General features: G+C 48.0%; 1 protein-coding gene across 1 annotated transcript in view; it reads right to left on the minus strand.

Annotated features, from left to right (window-relative positions):
- LOC120948782 (nuclear pore complex protein Nup88) overlaps positions 1–25226 on the minus strand; it is a 57355-nt gene that overhangs the window by 18701 nt on the left and 13428 nt on the right. Inside the window, exon 2 of the mRNA XM_040365491.2 lies at positions 21532–21701. Coding sequence (XP_040221425.2) covers positions 21532–21701 — 170 coding nt within the window. The remainder of the gene's footprint in view (positions 1–21531; positions 21702–25226) is intronic.

Here is a 25226-nt window from a genome sequence, read left to right on the forward strand (position 1 = left end):
TACTCCCAGCTTGATCGTTTGTCGTCAAGGTTTGGGCTACATGCCATCTCCAGATGGAACGGCAGGGGGGAAACGAGGAGTTTTATCAAATATTAACTCATCCTTCTTTCTTCCCCGTTTCGTTCCAGGACCGACCGCCGTTCAATGCATTTCAAACTTCAACCACAGGAAGGGGTTGACTTTTTATCGCAACGATACTTTAAACTTCGGGAGAGGGAGAGGAGCGTGCAAATAAAAGCGACCAGAGATCGCTGGCATGACTCCATGTCCGAAAAAAGGGACTTACTTCCACCAACATGCCAGACCAGACCATCAATCGTACACGCCAAACCCATGGTAACGCCATAGCGGTTCCCGGACACACAGAAGAACAGACCCTTTCTGTGGGTGTTGCTTGCTTGCTTGCTTTTCCTATCCGCATTGGTGGCATTAGCATAATTTTCCGCACCACCATTGATCGGCGAGGGAGGAGTGGGGTGGTTAGTTAATAGTCTCGATGGCGGCGGAACTTGGTACCGGGTGGTTTTGGTTTGCGTACTTTTTATCCCGAACAATTTCTGATAGCGTAAGTAGTATAATTGATGCGGGGATGTTGTTGCCAGACCACCACCACCGCCTGCGCGACCCAGCAGAAGCAGCAGGATCCGTCGAAAATTACCGTTACAGTGAGATAAACCCCGGGTAAAGGTGCCAGGCGGTGCTGTGGGGCGTTTATCGAAGTTTCTTTCGATTGAGCCGGAAAACTCACTGATCCTTGCGATTGTCGAACATTAGGCTGAGCAGGAAGAAAGGAACAGAGCGTGTGCTTCTGTTTTGTTTGAATATCTGGAGTGTGACCTCTAGAAGAGATCGACCATAGGAAGCGGAAAGAACGGGTTCTTTCCTTTCTGTTTTGATGGTAAACTCTTTCCGTTTTTTTGCGGATACACGGAATGATTACGAATCAACATGTAAATGCTGTAACTACATCTGCAAGGTTTTGGAAAGTTTGTACAGCTTACATCGTACAGATAAAGGATGATACCAAAAACGCACACTATACTAATTATAACTTCTTTTCAGTGGTCCACCACCATGCTCTGCTGCCAGATTGCTGTTTGCTTATATATTGTTGGCTGATTGGCTTCCGGAGTGAGTATAGGAAGACACTGCTGTGCCAAGAATCCGTATCTTAGAGTTTCATGAACAAGATGCCATTCCACACCCTGCGGAGGAGGATTTTTTAAGTTGTCGTACAACCGAAACATGAATTGCCCTTTGATGATGCTTGGATGATGCGATCGTGTTCGTGTTCTTCAGCACAAGATGACACTAAGATAGAAAAATGACTAGAGAGAGCTATGGTGACGGACTGACTGACTGGTTTGTCATTTTAGTACGTCGAGTAGATGAAGATTAAATGACTTGGTAGCAGAGGGTAGCAAAGGGTTGGTCCCACGAAACAATAAAAACATTGTAAAGAATCTGTTCCTGTAGCGGAGTACGGCAACCAAACGACACACACAAACGGAGGAAAGGGAGTGATTAAAAGAATGGCGGCTCGCTCCGCGCTGAGGGTGAACATTCTGCCGTAGGTGGTTGCGTGTTGCGTTGGTGTATGGCTCTTTGTACTGATGTATGCTAACGCGAAACATGAGCAGCAAAAATTTAGCGTATGTTGTGCAGTGAAGGAAAAAAGTAAACGTTTGAGAGAGGGGGACGTCGTGTTTTGGCCTCTTAGCGTGTGCATGTGTGCATGGGAGGAGAGCGGAAAAGAGCGCCACATTAAGACAATCTCAATTGTTCGAAAAATTCGTCTTCTGCTATGATAGGCATTTGCCTTGTTTTGCGAGCAGGAGGTTCTGGTTTTATGTTGCAAATTTGTTGAAGCTGCGTTGTTTGGCAACATTATCCTGATATGCTTAGAGCTGGAGGGTGGTGAGAGAAAATAAGAAAACATAGAATAAAAAGCACTAATTTGTTTACTGTAAATTTGAAATGCAATTATAACACTGACTGACTGTTTCCATTTGTATGCCAATATTATCAATGTAATAAGACGTGCGACTTCATCTGTCCTTTGAAGATTCATGCATTATTCAGTGTTTAGGCGACTGAGCGAACGGTACTCACGCGCTCAACAACGAACTTAATAATGATCGAATAGCAAATTACTGGCAACAGACACACACCGAGGCGACTGCTGCTGCTGCCATCAACGATCTTATGCATACATTTTTAATTGATGCACGCACAATTGGACTCGGAATCAATCGGGGTGGGTGGGTGGGTGCTCGGAGCTTGTGGTCGACTATGCAGCAGGAATGTGCCAAGGATACGCCACAAAGTGTTGCGTTTACGGTTGTGATTGCAGACTATGAATATTAATGGGTCTTTGGAGAGCATCTGGAGTTGTCACAGCTGTCCGTACCTGTGGTGCACCCGTGGTAGGTGAGAGCCTATTTTGCTTCTGCCAGTAGTCAAAGATGGATGCTGCACTGCTCTGCGCTGCCAGTACTCGGTGGTGTGCATGGTAATTCGAAATCGAATAATCACACTGCTCTATCACCAGATCTATCAGCAGTTCATTATCATTGCTTTGTTCGGGGGGGGGGGGGGGGGGGGGGGGCAGATGCCAGAAGTTGCTACGGTAGACTAAAACAATTATCTTTTGCCCTGGGTTTTGCTTTGTCCCTTTCCTTGTGTTCGGTTTTCTTTGTCGCCTGCGCCGTGTAGTGATGATTGATTTTTAAATTAATTTTTAATTTATTCAGGAACCCACCACTCGAGGGTATGGACATAGCTCCACGGGTCGTATTCTGAAAGGACGCCCGAACTCGACTGTGTTTTGTTTTCTAGCAGCAGATAAAAAAAAAACACTCTACACGACCTATCAATTTCTGTTTATTGCGTCATTATAAGGAGAGAGGGAGAAAGAAAGCCAGGTCGGCGATAAACAAAAGCTACGACGACGATCGGCAACGAAGCGCACAGGCGAAACGAAAATCACTTCATTTGAAAACCGTCGTTTTTTTCTCCCCATTTCACGGAACAACAATGTTTTGGTAGGAAATTTGTATTCAATTTTAATTGAGTTGTGATTTAATGTATTCACAATTTCACCCCAAAACAATGCTTGCAACGGACAACGGACAACGGACAATGGGGGAAAATTTCCATAGAAAAACTTTCTCCTGAATTCAAAAAACCCAGAACAAAACTTCTTTTTTTCTTGGTCACTGGGCTCTCATCACCGGTGGAAAAGAGATTCTTTTGGACATTGAAATTCGATTTAGAAGATCACATTAACAGCGTTCACCAACCGAATGTTGTCGATGGAATAGCAGGTAGTACCACACCACCAACAGGGGATCGCGTTCGGTGTCCTCTTTTCGTACATATTGCGTTAAATTAAATTAACCGATACTTTATGCTGGAATCACCACAAATGATGTCCTTTTTATACGATGGAAATTGTTGATCAAGCTTCTTTTTCATCAAAAATCGTAAAACAATCAGCGCGCGAGAGAGAAGGAGAGGGAATGATGATTTGTTTTAATTTTTCGCTCCAATGAAGCTTTCCGTCGGCAGACGCGCGACCCAAAATTGCGGTCAGGTGGGAGGAAATGGCACTGGCAATTGAAAAATTTCCTTCAAATTAAAAGCATTTCCGTTCTTCTCGTTCCCGTCTGTGCGTAAAACCGCCTCCTCCGCCACCCGCTGCAGTGTGGTGAAAGTGTGTGACGGTGTTCTGGTTTTGATTTATTAATCACTGTGCGTCGGCAGGGCTGTGTTGGCTAATGCTGTGTGTGTTGTTGGCTGTTGCCCCAAACCCAACTCCCTCCGATCCGATGGTTTTTGGGGTGGGGTGGGTGGGTACAGAAATTATGGACAGAAAAATTCAACATTTCTTGCCACCCTACGGCATACCTGCTCTCCGCCCCATAAAGGAGCAACCCTGTAACGGTAGTCTCCAACAAAAGAGCGCCGGAGCGAGCCTACACCCGCGACTGCCTGTGCCTGCCTATGGTGGGTGGTGATGATTTCTTCTAATGACAAATATGTGTTGAGAATTAATCTAATTATTCGAAGGTGTTACAAATTTTCCGAAAATATTCCCCATTATCGTTGCCGTTAATGGCGTTTGTTTGCGCGCTCAATGGCGCCCTCGGGGGCGCCAGAGGCCCGTTCCTCCGCTGCTGGCTGTAATTGAAACACGCGAAAAAAGGGGTTGAAAGCGTGCGGCTGTGGGCTGTGCGAATAGGCCGGTGCTGTTCTCGGTTGTTTCTCGTGTCTAATATTTATTTGCTGACGACGAGTTTTAAGAAGCGCTCCTGGGCCACCCCACAAGCTGCTGGCGGCGGGATCGTCCATTATATGCGTGTAAAAGGCAAGAAATCGGTCTCCTTCGGGCAAGGTGTGTTTAAGAGGACCGGGGGTTGGTGTAAGAGAGGACGACGATGATCGGAGCCATTCAAGGGAAGGAAGTTAATGTGATCTTAACACCTCCCAAGCGGCAACACTGGGCTCGGGGCCAAGCGGCAAACGTCGTTGGATGCGTAAGCACTTCCTCTTTACGTTGGAATATTAGTTGTTGAAGATTGCGCGTTCCGCTTGCGGTACGTGAGACAATTTTTGAGAACTTGCTTTTAGCACTAATGGCTTACAAAAGGGGGGGTCAAACAGGAATGGGTATGGGGGAGCCATCAGAGCCATTGAATGATGTTTACGTGCTGCTGGCTCGAAAACGGTAATGATTATGCAGTGCAAGCGCCAACGAGGCAGGAGGGAGGAGGACATTATTTCGATAGATTGACATTTCTCATCTAGTTATGCTGAGGTTTCGTTCCGGAGTCGGATAAACCACGGTTGATTGCCTCTGCATTCAGGTATTGTGATTTTAAACGTTAGTTAGAAGAAGTTTTCTTCGGATGTTTCAATACCTTAGAAGTATGAAAAGATAACCCAACAAAGGATTTGAAATTGGCTTGGTGCAGAACAATTAGCTCAAACTTGCACCGGAATAGCGCTTTTGGCGCTAAAGACCACCGAATGTTGTGCAACAAGGTTCTCTATAAAAGACGAAAAAGTTGTTATCAAACTTTGATCCGGTAGCGTCTCCGTGCAGAAATAAATTCGCTTCAAGATGTTTTACGCTACGGTAAATAATATCAACCAGAAACAGTTACAGCTCGACATTTACAGTTTCTTGAGCGATCAGAGTTGAAGACGCAAGTGAGTGAGTGAGTGGCAGTGGTCGGTCAATTCTTCAAGCAATGAATATGAAAAGTCTTTCCTCCGCTCGGAGGAATGGATGGACGGAGGTGGATGCATCCCAAAATCGACTTCAGACAACAGTCGAATAGAAACTCGAACTATAGTAACTTGAGTCGAAGATAACCGAGCAGAAGATTCGGCCATTTTTTTCCACAATTCCACCGACCATTTCCCCGTTGGGCCCCGCGTTTGCAGAAGATTCATCGCAACGAGCGAAAACGGTGAATAGAGCAGAAGAAGCAGGACTTTCCTTGTTTCTTCGATACAGTGGCATTGTCGCAACAATCCGGAGCAGCACTGGGGCAGGTGGAGGAGTAGTGTCACACTACTCCAAGACATTGTGTGCATGAACCATACTGTTGCTTCTGCTGTGCGGTGCAGTTAAGGTAGAAGAGAGGACACCCCGTGCCTCCCTCCTGCTGGAAGGCAAATTTATTGAAGGTAAAAAGTTTGGCTAATAATTTGCATTTTATATTTTCCGTCTCCACCAAAGCCATCTCCACCTCCCACAAAGCCATGCGAGCGAGGGGGCCGGCCTTGGAGAGCCTTATTTCTTCCCTCAAAATCAAATGGATCTTGTGTTTCGTTCGGAAAATGAAACGAATTGCAAAACCGGGCTTTTGGGAGAGACGAAAAGGGACGACGGTGGAAGATACAAATAAAAATCAAAATGTATATGGCCACTCTATCTCACTCGCTCTCTCGGTTAGGGAAAAAGGACAAAGAAAGGAGGGCAGAGGTTGTATGACAATTGTCTTTCCTAAAAGCTTCCTAGTCCGTACACTTCTGTGGTGAAATTGGAGTACAAGGAGGAAGAGGAAGCACAAAATTATGCTCTTCCTAAACAAGATTACTTCAGTCCAGCTGTCCAGATGGAATGTCCCTCTGTGCGTGTCGGAGGGAATGAATGGTTTATTGGTAAAACTGGACAAAGGACGAGGACTCGAGAGGCGAGTGAATCGGACACGCAAATCAACCTTCCTCTACTTCAATCTTGCAGCAGACGCAGGAGTCCTTCCCTCTTGTAGGGTTTGATTGGAACAATCAGCTCATAAGAAAGCAGTCAACCACACAAATGTACAAAGAATAGAGAATTGTCCACCGGGAGCCAATTTGGCGAACAAATATATTTAAATTGCACTGATATACAGAAGGCAGTATTTTGGAGCTGCACCATTCATTTGCATCCCTTTGCAACCCGAGCCTTCCTCGATGCACTTTGCCATGGGGAAGCAGTATAAGGCAACGGACTTTCCCCGAGGTTAGAGTAGTTGGTAGCCGAGGTCGACGGGCAGATACCTGCATTTCCGTAATTATAATTTCAACGGGTTTGTTTCCGGTCGGTGCGCGAAAGAAGCCATCACAGTCATCATCATCACTAACGTCCTCTCCATTCCCTTCCCTGGCATCTCCAGCACGAGAGAGAGAGAGAGAGACCAACGTTCATCATCACCATCGAAAATTGTCGAAAAGGATTATAATACGAGCAATAATAATAGTAATAATAATATGATATTTCTCGTTCTCATTCAGCTTCAGCGCACTCGAACGAAGGTTGGAACCAGAGGCCACCACCAACGACCGTAGTCAGTGTCAGTGTGATGATGCAGGATGTTTCGAGAATGGGGGCGCACATCAACAGGAAAGCAAATGGTAGGCAAATGGGACAAAAAGAAAGCAACGGGCAACACAACATTCGGGATGGCACACGGGAGGAAGTGGTTGTATGGCATAATAAATACATCGTTTCGGTTGGAAGCAAGGACGTTTGGGTTAGACCAGTGCCACTATCATTATCCGAAACACTGTAGGCGAGTGGAAGCAGCGAGTGACGCGATACGGCAACGAGAGGTCGCTTAAATTCGCGAAAAACTGCTTTCTTCACCAAAACGCTTTACTGTGTGTGTGTGTACCATCAGCATCAGTAGAGCAGACCGAGTAGTGGCCGGTTGGAATTGGGCTAGCTCCCGGTGTGTCTGTATGGCAGAAGTTCGCTCATTCGAAACAGATCATCCATTTTGTCCGTGAACGCCAGGTTAGAATGTTGCTGCAGAATGAGCCAGCCAGAGCAAGCCGGAGGTGGATGGGAGAGATTGCCAGTCCAGAAAGACCCTCTGCATTACCTGAAGATCGAAATGAAGCAACGAACAGAGCAGCAGTTGCGGCGGCGGCGGCAGCCAGCACATCCGGTCACATCCGGACACAACAGTGCAAGCAAGTCGGGAGCAAATTTTCTAGTTAAATGAATTGTAAATTTTGCAATTATTATTTTGCGGTGAGGTAAATTAAATATCATATAATTTCATAGCTTCTGCTCGGTTTGGCGTCGCGACACAGCAGGGCACCACCGGCAGTATCTCGCTCTTTCGCTGGGAGAGTCAACGCGAATGTGGTGATTCCCCGACCCCGTTCGCTCGCGTTTGGTCGTCGGATGAGAATGTGTTTCGCCAAACGCTTGACTATCCTCTGGATCACGCGATTGGGTGGTGGGGTGGGGGAGGCGTAGTAGTTTGTTTTCGCCCACGGGTACGTAGGTTTTAGTGTTGTAAGGCTGGGGAGGGGACTGTACCTGGTGCCCCGGATGTATCATTCCAACATCTGGATAGCCACATTCGCGTACGGACGTAGCGATGGTACGTGTACAGGATGATCTTGGAGAGAATACATTTAAGTGAATAGGTTTAAAACTTGCGGCAAACATTTTATGATAATTTAAGAGGAGCTTAAGCATTATTTTTCCTAGATCAGTAACACACTACACTGAGTGAGTGTGTATGAGACGCTCCAGCAGTGTGCTGAATCGTCATTGTCACACAAGCAACATTGAAGTCATAAAGAAATGATAAGTAACGAAATGCAGCGGGGGGAACGAAGTACAGTGATCACATAAACCAAAACAAATGATCTGCACTTTCCATCAAACAATTCCTCCACTGGCTGGATACGCTGCTCGATGATAAAGTGCAGCATCATTGTCGCCCGGAAGAGAAAGAAAGGCCCGGAAAGAGGCGTCGTTGGGGAGGGGGAGGGCAAAAAAGGGAACGGTCGAAAGAAATCTAACGCCAATTTCGGCCAAAGTAACTCGCCTCCGCTGCCACACTCCAAGGGCGAGGCGTCACAGTCGAAAGAAATCTTTGTACTTTGAGGCGAGTTCCGCCAGCAAGATGGCCATCTTTTGTTTCGACCACGAATAAATTTGTCTTATCTTGCATCCGGGTTTGTCTTCACCGGCTACCGGAATTTGTCCTCTCCTCTCGGTCGTTCTTCTCTCCCTACTGTTCAGCAGGCAGGACACGTTAGGACGGATTCAGGTGCCCCCGACCGGTTGAGGCGAAAGAAGTTTTGCACTCTTTCGGCCCGGCTGGCTCAGTATTGCAGTGGGTTTTATTAACTCTTTTAATTTTATGACCATTTACTTCCGTTTCCTAAGTACGATTCCTCTCGACCGAAGAAGTTTGTTACCGGCTGTGCCGTGGAGGATTCGCATTTGTTCCCTCCACTCTCACCGCACACACACACACACCGGTTGGCGCAGCGAAAAGTCAAATGAATTGAAGTAAAAGGAGGAGGAGCTTGGCTTTGCACAGTTGTAGCAATAGTGTGGCGCTGGTTGAAGTTGGAGTGTGCTACGCGGTTATCATCGTATCATTACCGCTTCCTCTCACCGAGTAGTGCTCGTCTGGAGTGGTGGAGTTAGTGACTTTTGAAAAATAATTTGCGATTTTTATTGAATCCCTTCGTAGCCAAGCTTTTCCCCGTTTGCACAGTGTGTGTGTGGTTTAAGACACTCTCAGGCGTTGTCTGCCATTATTTGCACTGATGTGAAATTAAAACCATATCAACCGTGGCGCCTAATTTACAACGCTTTACATTCAAACACTCACTCGCACACACACATACATGTTGCGCACAGTTCGTTTGGGGTTCGTTGCCGATAGCCTGACGGGGAGAAAGCATATTTTAATTAATATCTTCCCTAGCGAACTTTCCACCGACATTATCCACCTGGCGACGACGTAACAGAATCGGCGTTCTCTATAGGCGTTTTTGCAATTGAAATGGAATAGGCACTCACGTGTTTGCCAACAACCGCCACCGCACACATGACGGCGAGCAAAAGTATCAAAGCAAGCGCTCCCCTTTGGCGGTTGCTACTATCTTGGCGGATTTAAATTAAACACCAGCGGTTGTGCGCAAAAAGTGCGCAAACTACAAAATATGCCGCACAATGTTGCGGTTCAATACGCGTTACGGAGTGAGAAGGTAGTAGCGCACTTTCGCACCCCGAAGGTAGACAGAATTAGTTTTCTACAGACATAAAAAAGTCGATTGGGTTTTGTTAATGGTTTGGAAGACGCAGGATTATGCTTTTAAAAACTTTGCACACTCCACCACAGCGCATACACATCATCCTGCGATGACCATAAGCTAATCTAATAAGAAGCTGCTGGTTGATCAGCTAACTTATCCTATTCTAGGCTAGAAGAGAAGGGGGGGGGGGGTCCAATTACACTTTGCTGGGCTACTTTTAATGACCTACCGTGGGCTGGAGCTTTCGCACTAAAAATCTTCTCGGTTCTCCCGCGTGAGCGAAAGATAATCTTCCCGGTGCCCGGGTCGTAAAAACTCATCCCACAGATGGAGATGGAGTGCAGCAGCAGTGTAGCAGGAAAACAAGGGCAAGGTGCACCAAAGAAAGGGGGAGAAAAACATTGGCAGGGCTATTGGCAGGGATGCTCACAGGCCGGGAAAGCATCCACTCCAGAGCTCCATCAATCAACAGCGCTAAGTCCGTTGAAATATGATTGCACGATAGGGACATGAGAGGGGGCCAGGAATTAACGACTCCTGCCTTCGCTTTGCACACACACTCAGGCCCCAAATAGCGTGGTACAAAGTACAAAGCTGCATTCTGGAATAATCTAAATTCTCGAAATACCCGAAAAAGGAAGCGGGAGGAAGTGGAGATTGGGCGGACCCTTCAATTCCGTACCCGTTGCTCGTCGTCTCGTTGCTCGAAAGGATTAACAAAAATTCACATATTTATGGTCTTGTTCAAAGTCATTCCCGACCTTTTTGGGGTTTTTTTGTTGTTGTATGCTGTTGTATGCGGTCACACACGGTTGGAGGTGGAGGTAAAAGAAAGAGCACACGAAGGATGGTGGCCTAAGGTGTGTGCGAGTGAATGTGTGTGTGTGTGTATGATGATCCGTGTACGAATCCTCACGAATGTTGCATTTTTTATTCATGTCTCATCCAACATTTCCACCGATTTGGTAGGTAGCGCTCAGGCTGATTTTATGTCGGGCAGGGAGGAAGGCCACCAGGCAGGCAGATGAGCTGCACTTGGCTCGGTTTGTGTACAGGGGACAAGGGGTATGCGGTTGGTTCTCGGCGACACAGATGCAGCACGCTAAAAACGAAGAGATTCATGGCGTCGATTACACGAATTTGCTTATGCATAGGCACGACCTTACCGACCGGGGAAAAAACTCCCCACGAAAAACGAAACCCTTCTGATTTTGGAAAATTTCCTTATAACTGGTACCCTGGTGGACAGAAAAAAGGGTTGTCAACCTGATAACCATGTACCATTTAGATGGGGGAGAGGTTGGTTTTTTTTAGGCGGAGGTCAAAGCTAATAGCTAAGAGCAAGAGCGCAGAGAGAAAGGGACAGAAAAAATTGATTCCAATTTTGATTGGGCCTGGTTTTTTACGAGACGAGAGACTGTTCAGATTCTGTATGCGCTTTATGAACAATAATAAATTAAATAGAATAAGAAAAGGCTTGCAGCAGCAGCTCACGGGTAAAAGCTAACCCCCCTTTTGTTGACGGAACGTGCGTCAGGCCAAATAGTTACCGGTAAGGGAAGTACAACTTGTACATCTTTCATCGGGCCTGGTTTGTATTATTTATTTATTCAGGGTTACCCAGTGCCTCCCCCCCCCAATTCTCCGCACAAGGCCGATCAAAACCTGCCGGCCAGAATTTTGGCTGATTTGAGATCATCACCATAAATCACGGATCCTGAGCGGCTTTTGTTGCTGCTGCTGCTGCTGCTACTCTTGTGCTACACTTGAGAGCATGAAGCTCGACGCAACCGATGGTGCTCTTAAAATTTCTACGAAGATTAAAAAAACTCTTCCCCCAGTTCATCGCAAAGCGTCAGGTCACACAGCAGCATCGGGGTGCCGGGGAAAAACGGGGGCAGTTCCTCCTCTACGCACTGATTCCGGTGCGATTTCATCACTCAAATTTCGCATACTTTCACTCATTGCATTTTCCAGCAGACAAGGCGGATCGAGAGGAGGTGGTGATGGTGGGGTGTAAAAACACGGCACTGGAGCAATGCAGAACGGTTCACCGGGCTCACCCAGATGAAGAATTTTATAGGGTCAGTTTTTACGGCCGCATAAAATACAGTATTCACGAACCGCTCTCTCTCTCTCTCTCTCTCTCTTTTGACTGCGGCAGGAGGGTGGCATTGGAGCACGTTCTGTTGCTTTTGTCCCTTTCCCGGCGTCATGATTAACAAACGGTTTGCTCTCCCCAATTCACCTTTGCACACACCAGCACCAGCGTGGCAACAGAAATCGACGGGGATTATCAATGTTCAAACGAACTTGCGACCAAAATCCACACCATAACGGAGTGCATCAAGCCACTCGCTCCCTTCCATTGAGGAAGCGGCGCCTTAGCGCGGCAGGGGAATTTGTAAATATTAGATAAAAAAAGAAAAGTATTAACGGACACAACACACACACACACGAAATCTTCTCCCCTGCACAAGCTAAATGACACAGACACCAAGGCCCGTGAACAGATCTGTCCCGGGAAACTGAAGCGACCACCACCCATCGCAGAGTTAACCCTTTTTTTGTCGGGCGCGTGGAATTTAGGCGATAAATATGGCATGCCGGGGTGGGGCATGGCATCGCCAAGCAAGAAGGGGTGACATTGCGAAGGTGAGTGTCGTCGTGCGCGCGTTTGCTTTATGGGTCGAGACGGCGAGTGCGCAAGAAGTGGGCACACTGATTCTTTCTCTTTTTTTTATCAAACTATTGCTGAGGGCCATTTTCCGGATTGTTTGCCTCTGGGCTCCTTCGCCCGTGCGCGCGTTTTATGTGTGTAAATTGCATGTAATTTTTCCTTGTCGTGTTTCTTGGAGATAACTTTTTTTTTGTGTGTTTCTGTGTTGTTTGGACCGCCGCCGCGTTTGGGAAGAAATGTGATTTTTTATGATTTTCAATTTGAACCCGGCTTGTTTGTACCATTTCCACCACCGTCACCCGGGGGATGACAATTTTTCCACGCCACCGAGACGGGATGGCGTTGTTTTTTTTTCGGCCCTCACTCTCTTCCATTTATTTGCTTTCGACAGGAGAAACGTAATTAATTAGCCCCCGATGAGGGTGAATAGCGGCATAAAATGACAGCATCAAGGCAACAAAATCCTTTCGATCGTTCGAGAAATCGCGCGAAGGTCCATTGTACCCATTGCAAACGAAGCGTAAAATCAAAGAAGCGCCATGTGAACGCATCAAAAAGTATGCTGCAAAGAGCGATTGCGAGTCCTTTGCGTCCTTCCAAGCATATGTTGGCAACGGCTTTGGCTTGGATTCGGTCGCTCGCTGTTTCATCGTAGATGAAAAATGGCACAAACTGTATGATTCTTTGTATGACATTACAAACGCAAACGGATTGGGCACCTACCCCGACGGGCAGAAAGAGCAGTGGGGAAAGCCAAAAAACAGAAACAAGCAAACATATTGCGGGCAGTTAATCTTGAAATCTCGCCCGGGTTGGACAGATTGACGCAAAAGGTTTTAATTTATGCGCGTACAACCCCCGCCGTTGCTGCGTATGTGCCTCGCGCGCGCTGAATCGCCATTTATCGTCGTCAGTCAATCCCGGGGACGACACTCCGGTGTTCCCGAAGGACTTTCGAAAACTTTCTTCATCCCCCCCCCGAATCGACCCGCGGACGACGGGGAAAAGAAAGTCTTGTAAGAAAACGCACCCAAAACCCGCGTGTGGGAGAGCAGCGACCGAATGATGGTTGACTAAATCCTTCGGACGATTATAATGACCATCGGGCCCGGCCCTGACTTTCGGGACGGCCGTGTGCGATGTTGTGTTGTGGTTTGCGGTCTCTTGTTGCGTAGAACATTGTTACATCCAATGTTGTCCGTTATTTGTTATAATTAAATGAAAATATTATTTTTAATTAGCGCTTCCAGTCCGAAGAAAAGGGTCCAGCGTTTGCCACGCTCCGCAGGTCCGGTTTCATTTATCTTTGAATTTTAAGCCACCACCACCAGCAGCAGCAGTGACGGCAGCATTCCTCCCTCGGTCTCTTGTTTCATTCGCCGGAAATTTCCCTGCTCGTGGGGTAAAATCGTTCAAAAAAGCGAACGGAAAGGGAGGAGTGCGTGCGGTGCCAATGGAGGAAGGTGAAAAGGCGAAGGTGAAATAACTCAAAGAAACCCACCGGCTTTCCCCATACACTGCCAGCCTCGTGAGGAATTGCCATCAAACGGTGCCATCCCGTGGGAAGGCTGCTGCGAGGGCTGCCTGGTGCCCGTGTATGTGTGTGTGTCACAAGCCACACACGCATGAAAAGTCAAGTAAAAGTTTGACTGATGGATAAAAATTTGAATATGATTTCCATCTTCCATTTCCACCTCCTATTCGTGTTTTGTGTGTTTCGCTTTTCCCTTCAGCTCCACCATTAGAAGATCGGTCCACACACAGCGCCGTTTGCGCGGGATTGTTCCCCGAGGTAGAATGATGGTGGTGAAAATTTCACGATATTCGGGCGCTCGGAACGACACGCAAGAAAACGAAAAGAAGCAGAAATGAGTTCCCAGATCCGTGACATTATTTTTAATTTAAAGTTTTGTCGTTTGGTAATCAGAGATTAGAGATTTGGCTTCCTGGCTTCTTGTGCGAGAGTTGAAGCCTTGAGCTTTTCACCCTTCCTCCCAACATTCACCTGCATACCGTCCACCGCCCCATACGAGGATGGTGGGGTGAATCGTTTCTTTTGATCTTTTACCAGTCAAGCGGTGGTGTGGTTCCGGTCCCGTTCGAAGCCACCCGCAAAATCACATTTTCCACGCATATGACACCGACGACATCACGCATCATCGTCATCAGCCACCACCGTACCTGGGCACATATACCCTCCTCCTACAATGGGAGGGCGGGCGAGAACAATTTCATGTTTACAAATGACTTCTTTTCGCCCTGCGGGAAGAAGATTTTTAATTGAATCCTATTTTTCTCGCCACCACCGTTCGCACACTCGTTGCCTCGGTGCGTTGTTGTGTGTTCTACACGCACAGGCCCCGTCCCTTGATAGGCGGCCCAAAGGCGAATCGACGACAATGGGAAGGAAGACACATAGGTGTATCGTCTTTGATAAAATGGCCCACCGCGTGTCACCTTTCCTCCCCATTGCCCGAGACGCCGTTGTGTGTGTGCCTTGAAGTGATCATTTTTCTGACAAGATTCCATCGCCAGCATGAACGACAGCAGAAGGGTGAAGGGGTTGCTTCGGGGGAAGGGGGGGGGGGGGCGGTGGGGAAGGTGGAGAAGCAGGTCTCGCATTCATGTGAGTTTTTACATGTTTTATCCGGCGAGATAAGATTCGTTTGCAAAGAAAGAAAGACAACGGCAGCACGAGTGCGCGCGTGCTTTCGCGCGGAATGTAAAAAATGGCACCGAGAAGAAGCTGAGCTTGACAGAAATTCTTGGCTATCCCCCTTTTTTTCTTCCGGCCACGAAGGGCAAAGACAAAGGGGAGAGGTAAATGTGATGGCGGAAAAAACGGAGGGGGTAGTTATCACTTATCAAAAGCGAAAACAAGCGTAGCGTGAATTTTGAAGGTGATTATCGCTCGGTTGATGGTTGAATCTGTCAAACGCGCGACCGGCGGGGAGGAGGAGAGAGTGCGCTGGTAAAAGGGCACACGCAATGTACATACACTTACAGTACGACCCACAGACAGTGAGGTGCCGTCGAAAGGCTTAGCGAGAGGAAGCCTTTAAAAATTTATTAAAAACTCGCTGGATTTAGTTACGGCGGCAGGCGAAGACGACATCCACACACGGGTGGCACACGTATTTAGACGATGCCTCGATATGGAATATAATATCGCACCGGCAAAAAGGGTTAAATGGTCGCGCGCGCTCTGCGGTGATGACGATGGCACGCTAATGCTGCCAATGGCATCGATGTTTGGCGGCGGTGGGTTCCTTCGAGCCTCCGAGAACACACCGCGTCGGCCGCGGGTGGTGAAAAAACGGACGAGCGAGCAGCAGTAATGATGGGTCCCATAAATGTGCTTCCTTTGCTTTGTATATGCTGGGCCGTGCTGTACGGCGTGAGTGGAGAGTGATGTCGAACGAAGAGTGAAACGATGTTTTTGCACTGCCGAGAAGCAGGCGCCGCTGATAACGGAAGCTGACTCGGGCCTGATTATGACTCGCGTACGCCCTCTTTCGATGGTGACACGGTGTTGTGATGACGTGTGGTACGTACACACGACGTCCATTGTTTCGTTACATTAGCATATTATTAATATGTTCGCCTTTTGCATATTGACAGAATGGCCTTTAATGCGGCGCGTGTGGTGTAAGGCTTCCCATTTTCCGCTGTGGCTTTTAACTATCGAGTGTGTTTAGCAGCATTTTACTCTAAAAATAAAGAACAAGAGTATAGTTTAGCTCTAAGTTAGAGGCACACAGTAAGCAACCTGCTTACAAAGTTTTTCTTTCGAATGTGTTATTGTTTTGTTTTTTTGTTGTGCCTCGCAGTGTCCTCTTTAAGGCAGGTGAATCCCAAAAGACTGCAGAAATAATCTCAAACCGGTGCTGCCGACGACCACCACCACCCCCACCACCACCAGGAGCATGTGATGCGGTGTGGCGAGCAACAATTTGGAATATAAATTTCAAACTGAACACATTAGTTAGGGAAGTTTTAAGTCAGGTAAAGACATTATTATAATTCATGTCACTTTTCCACCGCGGAGCCATCCGGCTGGCTGGGAGCGATGGAATTTGCTTCCCGAAATTTTATTTTTCCTTGCCCACCCTTCCCCCCCCCACCACACGCGCTTTAAACAGGATACTGTAAGGGATCGCCACTCGCCAAGGAACGGCGTGCGATGCTCAAGGAAATCAGCGTTCAGCGGGCACCAGCAGCCTGCCGGACCAGCCCGCGCTCGCTGTGGAAAGAGGAACGAAGAAAAAACAAACAAGCACCACCACCGAGGACAAAATATCTGCAGCGAGGAAGCTAGTTATAAAAATATGCGACACCGTTTGTGTTTAATTGCGCACCGTGACGCACAGCACCACGGGAAATTCGCGATACACGCGCGAATTTCCTCCCCCCGGGGGAAAGGTGGCCCCATACGGTGGCCCGAAAAAATAGGAAAACAAAATGGAAAAAGTCCATCCAGTCCCGTTTGGCGCACGTTTGGGGAAAGCGAGGTTGAAACCTTCTGTTTAATATGATTGCGGAGAAGGAAATAAATATTTATACTAGGCACGAGACCGGTCGGTTCGGGGCCCAAAATCACCAAAAACCGAACCGGGCGCGCTCTCGCGAGATGATGGCTTTTAATCGCTTTTTAATGGCATAGCGCGGTAGCAGCATCCGCACCGTCCGTCCGTGTGTGTGTTGTGTTTTGATTTATTTGAACAGAACCGACCGGCGACTTCATCTCTTCATCCGGCACGGCGGCTGCCGCGATGGGCCCCCCAAAAACCCTTCACGGAAGCCATGCGTTGTTTGCGCAAAGGGAAAAGAAATGGAGCGCACACGGATCGGAACTGAAGGTGCGTTGTGCCTGGCAGGGTGGTGCAAGGGGTAACGGCGGTACATCCCAGCACGGACCTACCTGCCACGAATGCGAAAGAGTATTTTCGGGAATCAAAGAAAAACTTCCATTACACACGTTTGATCATCATGATCCTTTCATTTCGGCGGATTTCGGCGCCGACCTTAGCGAAAAGGGGGCCCACGGACGACGGTGTGTATCGTTTGAAACAGGAACCCGTTAGACCGAAGTCCAACAAAATCGTGCCCACAAACACACACACATATCCTGAGCAATGACTATCTAATGCGGAACCGGGCCAGTGCAAACGAAAGGTTACTTACGATTTTTACGGACTTGCGATAAATGGACATAAATTATCCTTGCCCCAAAAGGAACGGGTTCCGACCATCAAGGGGGGGGGGAGGGGGGGAGCACATCCGATCCACACGGTAGTTGCAAAAGGGGTAGGAAGTAAACCAGAGAGCGAAAGCGAGCAAAAAAAAGTACACCAACAGAAACAAAACTCATGCACGGTACAAGCCCTCCTCCCCCCACCCCCCTTTGCTATAAGCCGTACATTATGGGCGGACAAATAAAATGTAATAAAATATTAAAAGGATTCTCCCGCCATTCCTCCGCCACTACTGCTCCGGTAAGACGCCCGAGAGGGAGAGAGAGAGAGACGGGGTGTGGTGGCGGGAGTCTTTTCCCCGTGTGCGGATGGGCACCTTTTCCGTGTTCGGTCATGGATCCTTTTCCGCTGGACCGAAGGACCAATTGCAAAGCAAAAAGGGGATTCACGCACGACGGCGCCATTTCGGCAAACGTCCAGTCTTGCCTCTCTCGACCCGCGGCCGAATGCGCTGCGCCATCGCGACCCATACTCCCATACACACACACACAGCCACATGCATGTGTATCCGTTCCATATCTTTCCACCTAATATATTTGCTTTGATTAAATAATTAAGCGAACGTAACTTTGGGTTCCGGCTCTTTGATGATGGTTTTTGGGAGGGGCGGGGAAGGGACGGGCACGCGGCGGGGGAGGTTACGGTAACTCGAGAAAACCTCGCACGCTTGAACACGCTGCCGCTGCTGCTGCTGCTGCTGCTAGCCGGCAGTAACCTCTTCGCGAATATTATAATAATCACTTTCAGATTCCTAATGGATTCATTTGCAGACCCATCGCCCGCCGTAAGACCCGCGCTGCCGAGGGAAAACTGAGACTGTGGGGCGAGTTTTTCCGCGCGTGTGTGTGTTGTCCCGCAAAGGGTACTCTGCACTGGACGCGCAGCAAATGGTCAGAAGCGCTTATCGTGCTGGTTTTCGGTGGGTTCGGATGCTTCCAGCATTGCAAACCCTTTCCGCAAAGACGAGAGAGAGAGTGTATGTGAGCCACCTTGGAGCAATATCAGATACAGCGCGCCCGTTTCGTTTGGTAGGTATTGTCGTGCATATTTGTGTCCTTTTTGGTGTGTTTTTCATTTTCACTGTATCCATAAGAAATAAAAGATTATCCCCTGCAACAACATAAATACATTATGAATATGGAAAGGACAGAAAATGGCGCGCTGTCCGCGCGGGCAACTACAAAACTCGAAACAAACCTTAATAATGCTGTCTCTTGTGTACCCCTGTGGTACTCTTTACTATGCTACACTATAAGCAATGAAGAAGTAAATAAATAATTCCACAACAGTTCGAATGCACAAGGGCAAACAATGCTATCGAAGTTCGAAGAATTCTGGCTACAATTCCTCCCATAAAGCAACTCAACTCCGAAATTCCGAACGAAAAGCTGTAGCTTTCCGGTCGCCGGGACCTTCGGGGACCTTTCCCGGGGCTGTGTTGGAAATTTTATAATCTTTTAATAATAGCTCTGCAGCAGTGTTGTGCAGTTTGATATGCGGGTGAATAAATTTTGTACCGAAACACCTTCTGTGTTACACCAGCGCACCGTCGTCGTCCTCGGGCAGCGCGACGCTGTTCCCACCGAACCTGTGCACAATCGAGGAAAAGCTATACCTCGAACGAAAGCCGGAAGCCGCGCAATAAACATTTGCCAATAGACAACTTCAGATCAGCCCTCCAAACCCCGTACCTATGCTGTTCTGACACGACACAACAACAGATTTCGGGTTGTAGTACTGCATTTACCGTCTCCAACCGTGCACTGCAGCCGCCAAGTTAAGGGAAGCTCCATGGAAAGCAGGAGAAGGAAAGCGAGTGCGATGTGCTTTTGCAGTATGGATTAAATCCTATCCCTCAGCGTTGCTGAGCGCCCAATTGGGAGGGAAAAAGAGTGAACAATGTGTGTTTGTGTATTTATATCGTATGCCTAAAGAAGGAACACGAATTTCGGTTCGACTGCTGCTGCTGCTGCTGCTGTTGGTGGCACTTGTGCCGGGATTAGGTCCAGTAGGGTTCGCTGCAGCGGAGGGCAAATAGCGGAGCGTAAGCTTCGACTTCGAAGGGATAAGTGATTGTTGAGAGTTGGCTTTTCATTGACTCTGGCCGTGTCCATCGCGCTTTTCCACCTTGTACTTTGACCAGCTCAAAAGAGTTCTTATAAAATTTCGTATGGATGGATCTCAACATCATCCATTCAATCATCATTCATTTTGGGCCAGCAGCCAGCATTAAAACCCGCACGCTGAGCGGCACACGGCTGGCGGGTGGATAATGTTTTATTCAAATTCGTACATGTGTTCGGAGAAAATTTTAATTCCAATAGTTCTACGCTGTTTCTCTCCCCCTCTCTCTCTCTCTCTCTCTCTCTCGCCCTTTGGGTTGTGCAATTATTTACCACCACCGACCACCGAGCGATGAGGCAAAGTTTCGGGAGCCAAAGTCAAATAGCTAAGAGATTTCTTTTCGTATTATTAGCTCGAGCAATGAGTGCTCGAGGGCAGGAGATTGTTTTTTCGTTCTTTTGCACTTGCTATTGCACCAACCTTCAACGCACCTTGTTCCTTTCCTCAACCGTTTTATGAGCCCGATGAAAAGCTTCCCCGGGTGAAAGCTAATCGTTCGTCGAGTCGATTATGACACAAATGAGATCTGACGTAGTACACACACACTGGGGCCGGAAGGGGATGGACGACAGCGGGTTGTCGGTAGTTTGGCAAAGTTGTACCTTCTTTTCTCTTGTTTCCCTCAAACCCCTTCCCGTATAAGCACACACACACGGGAAAACGGTACGACCAGCCATCGGAAAAACCAACTCCAATCTGCACTTCACAGGGAGAGATCGGTTCGTTCGAGGACGGCTGGTAGCATTCCCGGCACTACGAACTTAATTTTCCCATATCGGATGTGCCTTTGTGATACACATCAGACGGCGGCGGTGGTGTGTGCGTGTGTGTATACACTCGAGTACGTGTGTAGCTTTTGCTAGTTAAACATAGAAATCTAATTAAAATTAAATCAAATGAAATTTAGATGAACATTTCGGTGCGACGGGCGCGCGCACACATACACAAACAGAGCCGCTCTTGCAACTGAAACCGTCAAACGTGGCCGCCCCACGACCAACTGTACACCGATTTCTTTGCTCCGCAAACGCCGGGGGAAAATCCGGGCGATGCAAAGGACGACGGAGGCGGCGGACGTGGATTTGACTTTCGTTGTTTTTCTTTTGTCGAAAATGTGTTTTACTACTTCTGAGCAGTGAGTGAGTGGTGGGAGGAGTGCGCGCCGGCCGATGCTGCGGCTGAATGTGAAACCAAACAAAAAGAGACGTAATTCAGTATCGGGAACCAGTTCCGGGGAGGAGGAGGAGGTGGTACGTGTGTGCGAGTGCAACACCGAACACGAGAAATTCAGATCCGGCGCGGTAATCCTTTCGGTTCAAATTGTCTGGAACAAGATTTGCGCTAATCCTTTCGCTCCTTCGGCATTTTAGCGGGAGACATTGTGCCACCTTTGCCAGCGTGCGGCGTTGTCGACGGTTGGGAGGGAGTTCTCGTTCGTTTCGACAAACTCTCGGCAATAAATAAAAATAAACAACCGAACATTAAGTCCACTTGATTCTTATTAGGTATTAATTTTTGTTGGTTTCCTGCTCCGAGCCGAGTTGGTGGTGGTTGGTACGGGAGCAACTGCTCAACTTTGCCGAAGCTCGTGAAATTTGCCGCCATTTCCGCGCCCGCTATATTGCCCCCTCTGAAAGGGTTCGGTTGTACTTTGTCCACCACCATCGGTGCTGCTAGTGGCCAGAAAATGGTAAAAGCAATTGTAGCATCAGCGCGAAAGGAATTAATGTTATGGGTTTTCTATGCTAATTCTTACGGTGGACACCACCATTCGCCGGATCCTACACCAAAAGGGCCAAACAAGGGCAGGCAGTTCTATATCTCGAAACCAATTTTTAGAGCGCGAACAAAGAAGCGCCTTCGCGACAAGAGAGAGAGGGCGTGAGTGAGTGTGCACACACTTACCGACAGATGATGCACTCCTTCCCGTTCTGGTACTGACCGCTGGGGCCCCAGCGCCGGGGCAATTCGATGATGGAGACACCCTTCGGACCGGCCAGCGCTAGAAAGGTCCCGTCCGTGGACGGAAGTATCTTTTCCACCGTGAAGTTTTGCGGTGCCGATGGAATCAGCGTCTGCCAAAGGAAAAAGAAACGGAAAATACCGGTTAGCAAGAGGGAAGAACACACGACACGACAACAAACAAACAGAAATCAGCCAGTCCGCCGCGACAAGGACAAACAAGTACAGCTGCTTATAAAGGCGCACGGTTGGTTTTTAGGTTTGGTAATTAAACAACGATTCAAATTCGGTCGCAATCTTTATGCTTCCCACTTCCCCCTGCGACCACTGTACCAAAACTTTCTCCCATCCCGGGTCTTTCCCCCCAGATTGTCGGGTCGCGCCTGTATCGGAACAAGAGGTGGCAATAAAAATTTTGAATTATAACGACAAACTCATCCTCCGGCCCAGTCCTACGACGGTTGCCCGGGGGTTGGCTCGTAATTCATTAATGAAGATCCTTTTTTCCACGCCACACCAAGGGGATGAAGTTTGAGAGTCTGTCTCCCCTCACTGGGTAGTCGTCGCACCTCATCTCCCTCGGGCGTTTTCGAAAAGCTACGCGACCGATACACGGACAACAGCAGCTGGAACATTGGCCGCCAGTGCGGGTGCGAGTGGCCTCGAATCTGAGGCCCCGTTCGATAGAAGCGCGCAGGAGGGTTTGCTTTTTTAATGTTTGCCCATAAATATGAATAATAGATATAGACTGCTAATAAACTGTGTGTGTTCGAAAGTGGAGAAATTGTATCGATGTGGCTGCCGGAGAAATAATACAGCAAAACGAGCACATTGTTGCAGGAAAATGGCGTCTAATTATGGAAAGATTCGGAACGATTCAATTACGGGTAGGAAGGCGGGCCGTTCTCCGAATGGTTCGGGCGCTGAGAGTGGGAGTTGAATCGGCGTTAGCATTCTATTAAAGATTGAAATATTGAAGCACATCTGTCAGGGTGGCGGCGTCCTGTTTTTTTTCCCTATAATCTTGTGATTTATGGTCCAAAGCGAGCAATTTAAGCACACTTACATACGAATAAAGAGCCACGAATCGATCGAGCCTTCTTTGCGCGAGACAAAAAACGAAAGGTTTAATGCACCAAACATAATCGATAGAACCGTCCGAAAAGAAGCTGCAAGAAATGACTCTTTTTACAGTATTGCACCACGTCCATTAACTGATTATTCATACCATCTTCAGAGCGAAGTGGTGGTGGCCTTTTACTCATCTTTCAAAGCGTTGCTGGTGAAATATTTTGATTGCCGATTCAACAAACACACAATAATCAAGACGATGGAACGATGTCATCCTGGCTCTCTATCCGTGGCTATCGTGTCCTTATCTGCGCTGTTTTTTGTGTGTATTTTCTGTACATCTTCCCTGCTATATCTGCCCTCGCCTCATCGTTGATTTGCATGATGATGTTCGTGTACCATTCCATTCCGTGGTTGTCCCTTGTCCGAGAGCGTGATTACGCTGCCGGAGATGATTTCTACACCCCGTCAACTCGGCGTCGCGTCGCGGATATACTTTTACGCTATATTAACATCTCCATTACCGTGTCTTTTGCGGACGAAAAGAAGACACAAAAAAAAAAACATACCACCGGAGCCGCGGCGCGGAGCCGGAGTGAAGTAATCGTTACTGCAGGCTTTCGGGCAACGACCCTCTCGCGCCCCTTCCTTCCCGGTCACCTAAGCGGCCATCGATTTGTCTTACGCGAACTTCCGAAGCGCCGATATTGCCTCGTTTCAATTTGATGAAACTCGTGGCCAAGGGGAGGCTTCGGAGGCAGTTGGGAGTTTTGGTTGTAGGTGAAATTACATTACCTTCTCCGAATATGAGGGAACAACGACAGAAGAAACAAAAAAAAAGGAAAAATCTTCCATTCTATGTGCCTGTGGGCATTTTCCTTGCTGTGTGTGTCCTTCGCTTCCGCAGCTCCCAGAGTGCGCCCGCCGTGGAAAGTCTTTTCCCTTGGCAAAACAACAAAAAATTGATTTTAAATCCTCAGTTTTTTCACTGGCTTTACCGAAGTGGGAGTGGGAGCGACAAAAAACGGCCTATCAGCAGCACAAGTAAATGAAGAAGAGAGGTGAAAAAAAACGAAGAAAAGCGATATAAATAATGTATATACATTAGTCAATCTATTTGTGTCTCCCGCGTGGTAGGCAGGACCTTTGCCTTTGCGCCACGGTTCCCGAGCGTTCGGAGAGTCCTTGCTTCACCTTACACCGCCCTCCCCGTGGACGACAAAGACATAAAAATTAAGTGTCTATTTTTTAATTTTCCCTTCACGGTACTTTCCAGCGTAGCAGCAGCACCGGCATGGAAGCCCCGGGCGTCCATCCATGATGGGCATGATGGAATCGAATTCGGCCAGATACGATCCTCGCGAGACGGCGCGCGACGAGGCAGCATTGCGCCAAAAATGACAAACTTTCGCCGATAATTTATGCATGCAGGTCAAACCGAGCCGATGGCCGGAGCCGTGTTCGTCTCCCTGGAGGAGACGGCGCAAAATGCCGGAAGGAAGTGAGCAGAAAATGTTTCATTACTGCGTTTTTTTTACTCTCTTCTGCTCGCCTCCCGCCCCTCAGAAAGATTATGAATGTCGGTTGATTGTGAACAACCGGGAAAAGCGATTCGATGTGAAGGTTTCGCAGATTCGTAATGAAATACGGTTTTCATTTCGCAACGAACGACCACAAAAACCCCCAACGGACCGGACGGACATTGAATGACTTTTGGCAGAGGAGAAATGAAATGAATTACCAAATACACCGCTTCGGGGTGCCGCGCCTCGGTGGAGATTTGAGGCAAATTTTTGTTTTTGATCGCTTTGAATGCATAATTTACAAACAACGCTCGCTGCGCTTCGGCGAAGAAGAAAGCTTTCCCTGACGGCATCGAAGTCTCCAAACCACAAGGTAGTGACATTTTTCAAAAGTTGCAGGAGAGCACGAGCTTCCCCAGAGCAGCGCCACACACTGTCTGCGTTTGCGCTGGGAGAATGGAAAACCAATCGATCATTGATTTGTGTGGGGCGAAGGATGTTTGAAGGAAGGACCGTGCCTCCGAACAAGCAAACTTTCTCTCCACTGCGCGTTCGACCCCACCAATCAACGGGCAGCATCCGAGCGGAAGCGCCCCAACACTTATCAGCGATTGGTTCAAACGTCAATTTTATGCCGCAGAAGGCGGAAGGGGTTTGCGATCGATAATACGGTCGGTTCCCGTCGCCTGCCGATGGTTCGATAAGGGCAAGAATGAGCCAGAAGTATGTTGCAGGAGCGACGGATTCCGTTCCCAACCAGAGAGGTGGCTGCGCTCTGGAACTTGCGCTCTTGGGACGCGATTTTCCGCTTTCGATCTAAAGTGAGAGGAAAAAAGAGTTAAAATAGGGTAAAGTTTATCTACGTGAGTGATTTTTATAAGCAATACGTGGAAAATTGAGCTTTAGGGAAAAACAACTGTATAGAAAAATGGCCAATCTACTATTACTTCTCACTCAAGACATTTAACCTGAACAGAGAGTGCGGGCAAACGTATCGTAAAAAAGAAGAGACAACACACACGCACACACCTTTGTCTTGGTGTT

Source organism: Anopheles coluzzii, chromosome 2 (genome assembly GCF_943734685.1).
Source record: "Anopheles coluzzii chromosome 2, AcolN3, whole genome shotgun sequence".
In the NCBI taxonomy this organism is placed as follows: domain Eukaryota; kingdom Metazoa; phylum Arthropoda; class Insecta; order Diptera; family Culicidae; genus Anopheles; species Anopheles coluzzii.